This window comes from Myotis brandtii, unplaced genomic scaffold (assembly GCF_000412655.1).
Source record: "Myotis brandtii unplaced genomic scaffold, ASM41265v1 scaffold581, whole genome shotgun sequence".
Classification (NCBI taxonomy): domain Eukaryota; kingdom Metazoa; phylum Chordata; class Mammalia; order Chiroptera; family Vespertilionidae; genus Myotis; species Myotis brandtii.
In genome coordinates, this window is record NW_005370182.1 from 596,089 (window position 1) to 602,188 (window position 6,100).

At 54.9% G+C, this 6,100-nt stretch overlaps 2 protein-coding genes and 1 long non-coding RNA gene across 4 annotated transcripts in view; 2 read left to right on the forward strand and 1 right to left on the reverse strand.

Moving 5' to 3' along the window:
- ARHGEF25 (Rho guanine nucleotide exchange factor (GEF) 25) overlaps nucleotides 1-3,546 on the forward strand; it is an 8,396-nt gene extending 4,850 nt beyond the window's left edge. The window contains 8 exon segments of the mRNA XM_005879033.2: nucleotides 40-146; nucleotides 239-331; nucleotides 507-557; nucleotides 733-810; nucleotides 1,011-1,211; nucleotides 1,358-1,538; nucleotides 2,600-2,811; nucleotides 3,090-3,546. Coding sequence (XP_005879095.1) covers nucleotides 40-146; nucleotides 239-331; nucleotides 507-557; nucleotides 733-810; nucleotides 1,011-1,211; nucleotides 1,358-1,538; nucleotides 2,600-2,811; nucleotides 3,090-3,200 — 1,034 coding nt within the window. The 3' untranslated portion in view covers nucleotides 3,201-3,546.
- Nucleotides 1-4,706, reverse strand: part of LOC106728278 — a 12,327-nt gene extending 7,621 nt beyond the window's left edge. The window contains exons 1-3 of one of the 2 annotated variants that reach the window (XR_001364559.1): nucleotides 3,891-4,706; nucleotides 3,630-3,678; nucleotides 1,099-1,182 (exon numbers count right to left, since the gene is read on the reverse strand). This is a non-coding gene — a long non-coding RNA (uncharacterized LOC106728278). Of the gene's footprint in view, nucleotides 1-1,098; nucleotides 1,183-3,629; nucleotides 3,679-3,890 lie in introns of those variants that run through there. The other variant, XR_001364560.1, reaches the window with a different exon arrangement.
- A 661-nt stretch (nucleotides 4,707-5,367) lies between these two features.
- The window catches only part of SLC26A10 (solute carrier family 26, member 10), a 7,281-nt gene continuing 6,548 nt past the window's right edge, over nucleotides 5,368-6,100 (forward strand). The window contains 2 exon segments of the mRNA XM_014550055.1: nucleotides 5,368-5,371; nucleotides 5,428-5,649. Coding sequence (XP_014405541.1) covers nucleotides 5,368-5,371; nucleotides 5,428-5,649 — 226 coding nt within the window.

A 6,100-nucleotide genomic window follows, 5' to 3' on the forward strand; every position in this document is an offset into this window, starting at 1 on the left:
GGAAGTGCTCTTCCTTTTCACTCATCCTGCTCTTGCTTAAAATTCACACCTCCTAGGAGCGCCGGCTGCATATGTATGTGGTATACTGTCAGAATAAACCCAAATCAGAGCATGTGGTGTCAGAATTTGGGGACAGCTACTTTGAGGTCAGTGGCTGAGGTGCCCTGGGAAAAGAGGGACAGAATCATCATGAGCAGGCTTTCCAGGCTGCATAACCACTGTGTATCCCTGTCTCCAGGAGCTCCGGCAGCAGCTGGGGCACCGCTTGCAGCTCAATGATCTTCTCATCAAACCAGTGCAGAGGATCATGAAATACCAGCTGCTGCTCAAGGTCAGGACCGCCTTCCAGCTGGCTGGGACATGACAGCTCTTCTTTCCTTCATCTCCTCAGGGTTCCTAAGGCTCCCCAGACTTCCTAGAGGCCTTCACCTGTGTCCTGGGGGAGGTTGTGAGAGCTTCTGAGAATGTCCTCATGACCTCCCTGAACATTCTTTTCTGTGTCTTAGGATTTTCTCAAGTATTATAGTAGAGCTGGGATGGATACTGAAGAGCTGGAGGTGAGGACTTTTAGGTCTTCCAGGACACATCACACACACCTTTATCTTCTTAGTCTCCAGGATCCCCCCAGCTCCTTGGGTGGTATAGAGCTGTCTGGTTTTTAGGGGAGGCTGTCGGGGGTCAAAACATGGCTCCTTCCTAGTGACAGTGCTTCTCTCTTCACTTGCATCCCAGCGAGCTGTGGAAGTCATGTGCTTCGTGCCCAAGCGCTGTAATGACATGATGACCCTGGGGAGACTGCGGGGATTTGAGGTATGGGGATGGAGCAGGAAACCTGAGCACCAGTGCTCTTCTGTCTTCGATTGAGATTCGGGAAGTCCTTGTGGGGAATTGTCCTCTCCTGGTGCTACCCTATGGTTGGTTGGGAGTGTCAGGGGAAGGAGGGAGGAGCAGAAGTTCCCTCTTTTTTCTTCTTGTTTTTTTTCTGGAAGACCACTGTCCTTTGGTTCTAGGGCAAACTGACTGCTCAGGGGAAGCTCTTGGGCCAGGACACATTCTGGGTCACAGAGCCTGAGGCTGGGGGGCTTCTTTCCTCCCGGGGTCGAGAGCGGCGTGTCTTCCTCTTTGAGCAAATCGTCATCTTCAGTGAGGCCTTGGGAGGAGGAGTGCGAGGTGGAACACAGCCTGGATATGTGTACAAGAGCAGCATCAAGGTGGGGAGGGGGCTACAAGGGACGGGTTTGACTGGGATGGGGGGAGGCCTCTGAGAGGATGCCTGGCTCTTGGATTTGTTGGAGGGGGCAGGAGCCAGAGAGGGCCTGAAGAATTTGGGGGCACTATCTCTTATTTGCCAATCCAGGTGAGCTGCCTTGGACTGGAGGGGAACCTCCAAGGTGACCCTTGCCGCTTTGCTCTGACCTCCAGAGGGCCAGAGGGTGGGATCCAGCGCTATGTCCTGCAGACTGCAGACCCTGCAGTTAGTCAGGCCTGGATCAAGCAAGTGGCTCAGATCCTGGAAAGTCAGCGGGACTTTCTCAATGGTGAGTTCTCACCCTCTCTCCTCCACATGCTCCCTTCTGAATCCCTCACTGCCCAATCTCCCATTCCTGCCCTCTGACCCTGGCTTCACTTTGTCCCCTATTCCCACTTTTCCACTAATAGCTCAGGAATTGGTAACTCAGCCCTAGCTGGTTTGGCTCAGTAGATAGAGTGTCGGCCTGTGGACTGAAGGGTCCCGGGTTCGATTCCGGTCAAGGGCACATGCCGGGGTTGTGGGCTCAATCCCCAGTAGGGGGCGGGCAGGAGGCAGCCCATCAGTGAGTCTCTCTCATCATTGATATTTCTATCTCTCTCCCTCTCCTTTCCTCTCTGAAATCAATAAAAATCCTATATAATAAAAGAGTAATATGCAAATTGACCATCACTCCAACACACAAGATGGCCGCCACCATGTGGACACAAGATATAAAAAAGAGTAATATGCAAATTGACCATCACTCCAACACACAAGATGGCCGCCACCATGTGGACACAAGATGGCCACCACAAGATGGCTGGAGAGGAGGGCAGTTGTGGGCGATCAGGCTGCCAAGGGAGGGCAGATAGGGGCGACCAGGCCTGCAGGGGAGGGAAGTTGGGGGTGACCAGACTGGCAAGGGAGGGCAGTTAGGGGTGACTGGGCCAGCAGGGGAGGGCAGGTAGGGAAAATTGGGCCGGCAGGGGAGCAGTTAGGCGTCGATCAGGCTGGCAGGGGAGTGGTTAGGGGCAATCAGGCAGGCAGGCGAGCAGTTGGGAGCCAGAAGTCCTGGATCTACTGGGATTGGGCCTAAACGGGCAGTCGGACATCCCTCGAGGGGTCCCAGGTTGGAGAGGGTGCAGGCTGGGCTGAGGGACACCCTCCCCCCCCCCACACACAAATTTTGTGCATCGGGCCTTTAATATATTATCTAAAAAAATTGGTAACTCAGAATCCTCTAAAGGTCAATTTACATGGATGACACCTTTGGAGGGAGAGCAAAATGGGAGGATAGCCTGAGCAGAACCCTGAGGGAAAGGACCTGTCTCTGCTGTAACCCTCCTTCTGTTCTTCTCTTTGCCCCAGCATTGCAATCACCCATTGAATACCAGAGACGGGAGAGCCAGACCAACAGCCTGGGGCGGCCAGGAGGGCCTGGGGTGGGAAGCCCTGGGAAAATGCGGCCTGGAGACCGGGCCCAGGTCAGCACACACAGGCCCATCAATGGCTCTCTTCCCTCCCTGCTGCTGTTACCCAAAGGGGAGGTGGCCAGAGGCCCCCTGCCCCTGGACACACAGGTATGAAGAATGATGTTTCCTGGTAATAGGGGTGGAATGGGGAGGGCCTCTCTTGTTCCAGGATCCCCAAATCCTTCTCCCCTGTATCATTCCTCTTCCTTCTGTCTACTCCTTTCTACTTCCCATCTCTTACCCTCCTCCCTCCACTTTAATTGATGGTCTCAGGTAATCTAAGATGTCTGGCAAAAGGTGGCTTCACTAGGGGCTTACACTGAAAAGAGAGGAGTCGGGGTGGATTCCTGAACTTTTTTGATCCTCCAATTTGAGTCTTTCTTCAGGCCCTCAGTGACATCCCCCAGATTCCTCGTGACTCTCCTTCAGTTCCACCAATTTCAAACACCCCTCCCTGCCAGGCCAGACTTGCCAAGTTGGATGAAGATGAGCTGTAACTGGTAAAGACCATGGGGGTGGTGCTGACTCAGCTACTCTCTTCCCCAAGGAACTTCAGGGCAATCCTTCTGGCACTGCTCCAGAATTCCTCCCTCTTGGTGTGTCTGGAGGTGGGCAAGGCCGGGAGTGGTGTCAACTTGGAGGAGGGTACCTAAACTCAAAAAGACTTCTTTCTGTCCTGGGAACACAGGTTCCTTCAGCTCCCACCCCTATGCATGCATCACAGGTCCCCCACAAAAGAAGGATATGTGGGTGGGTGGGAGGGCTAGGGCAAGGGCCAAATAGAAAATATTGGTTTTGATTTTGTTTTTTCTGTTTTCTGAGAATAAAGGTTTTGTTATATCACGGAGGCTACTGTCTTGGCAGAGAGAAGGGGAGGCTTTGGTAGGGGAAAGTGGGGTGAAGTGGTATGGAAGAGATCAGCTGACCTCTCAAATCAGTTTGAGCAGGGGTCTGGTGAAAGGAGAAGGGCACAGGCTGTAAGATAAAAGACGTTGCTATCTCTCAGTACAGGCCTGGGACTTGGGGCCACTGGAAACTCTAGATCCTTGATGAATCCTCCACTTTACCCAGCCCTTCTTTCTCTCTCATTTGGCCTCTGATCTAGACCCCAATGGAAAACCCAATGTAATCTGATTTCCCACTACTCCCCCAAAATCCAGACGCGAAAGTACCAAATACCAATGTACCTTTCCTTCTGAGGCCTCCATGTTCAGCTGAGGTAGAATGGGGAGGTGGAGAGGATGCTGGAGACCACGGCCCCTTCAGTCTCTGGGTCTTCTTATTTTTGCTGTCTTGGAAGTCATAAGGCATATCCACACTGGACAGGAATGGATTTCTCTTCAAGCCATAGACCCAAGATTGTAGAGGCCAAAGGGGTCTTCACCCCTCCCAACTTCTGGAACAGCCCCGGGGACAGAGAAAGCTAAACGTGCAGAGATCCATGTCCAGATTCCCTGTCCTGGGTCCTTGGTCATCGGTGTGCCACTGTCCCTTTGTCCCCTGGGCCTGGTCACGTGTACTTGGGCTTCCTCAGCAGACAATAGACTGCTAGGGTGGGGGTGGTGAGGAGGAGCTGGAGCCTCCCTGTGGGGCTGAGGTCCCTCTGGCCGACAATGGGGGGAGGGGCCTCTTAAGGGGGAGACAGGACGTTCAGCCCAGATAAGACTTCGGGGGAACAATAGAAGGAATTGAAGAAGGGAGACCCACCCTCACTGTTCCCCACCCCTAGGACTTTGGGGTCAGGGACTAGGGACCAGAGGGTGATGGGGAGGGGTGCTAAGGATTCTTGTGAGTGGAGGAGGGGATGGGGCAGATAGGATTCTAGGGCTCAGAACCTCTGTATCTCTTTAGGGATCAATGGGGTACATGAGGTGGGTGGGTGGGTGACTCTTTTGTCCCTAATATAACCACAAATGTGCGTTTGAGTGCCTACTTTGTGACTTGCACTTGTATGTAATATATGGTGTTTCAGGTTTTTTGGCTTCTAAGAAATAAAAGTTTCCTATCAGTTCAGTATTCTTCCTGGGGTCCTGAACTGGGGATTTAGGCTCAGGCTGTCCCAGCAAAGATGTGGAGTGGTGCTTCTCTGTCATCCCGTCTAACACATAATATCTGCTTCCCATCTCAGTTGTTTGTGGAACTGAAGAGGCCAGCAGACCTCCTTACACTTTCTTGGGGACAACCTGAGCCCCAAGAGGCTTTGGGTCTGGGGAAAGGAGAAGCTGGTGTTGGAACCCCTGCACTTTCTTGCTCCAGCGGGGAATGCAGCAGCTCTAGGAATGAACCTAGGGGAACCAGCTTCTGTCTTGGCCCAAAGTGTCGATTCCAAGGGAACTCGGTGAAGAGGTGGAGAGTGAAAAGGCTTAGGAGTGGTAGATAGTGGGGGTTAGGTGTTGAGGATGTGCCTGCTTTTTGGCTTCTCTCCCAGGTCCCTAAACCTTTGCACGGCCCTCTCCCATAGCAGACTCCAGGGCCTGCGACTGGGCCAAGGACATCTGAGGAAACGCCTAACAGAGAGAGGCCCCCTCCCCAAGCTGCAGCTCTTCAGCTGGTAGAAGGGCGCCTCCAGGGCCGGATTGGGTCCTGCTTCAGGGAGGCGGGACCCAGGCTAGCCGGTGGAGGGGTATTTAAGACTGGGCGGAGTTGGAGGTGGCCAAGGGCAAAATGAGTGGGCTACTGGGCGCCAGGACCTGCTCAAGCCCAGGAGAGGCCTCCGACCTTAAGTTCCCACTGGGCGCCAAGCTCAGGGAACCCCTCACCCAGGCGCGGTTCCAGCAGCTCTTCGGGGGCGCGGAGCAGGCGCAGGAGCTACTCGCCGAGTCCCGCTGGTCCGGGCTGTGCCGACTGTGGAGGCGGCGGGCCGGCTGCCTCAGTACCGCTGGAGGGCCTGGCTGCTCGGGGATGCGGTGGCTGGAGTGACCGTGGGCATCGTGCACGTGCCCCAGGGTGAGCGGCCCCAACACCAACCTGTCAAAGGGCTGGGGAGACCCAGGGGGTGGGAACTCGGGAGCGAGGTGGTGGGTTCGTGTGGTTGGGGGTTCGGAGACAAGTTCTGGGTAAGGACTGTGGAGCTCCATCAGAGCCCCACCCCCAGCTGCCCTCATCTGTGCAATCCTTCGAGAAGTCTGAGACGCGTTCCGGCTCAGGGAACTGGAGAGAAGAGAGGAGCACAAGGCCTGCCCCCCAGGTCTCCGCCGGGGTTCTGGATCTGTGACCTTGTCCACCCAGCGACTTCCCCCCAGGCCCGTTAACCCCTCAGTTCCCGCTTGTGGCAAGGTTTAGCGTGCCCTTGCCAGCCTCTAAGAGGGGAGAGGGGGCAGCATCCCGAAGCTGGGCACCCTCCATCCCTCCAGCCCATCAGAAGGTCTTTCCTTCCACCTTCCCCCCCCCCCCCACC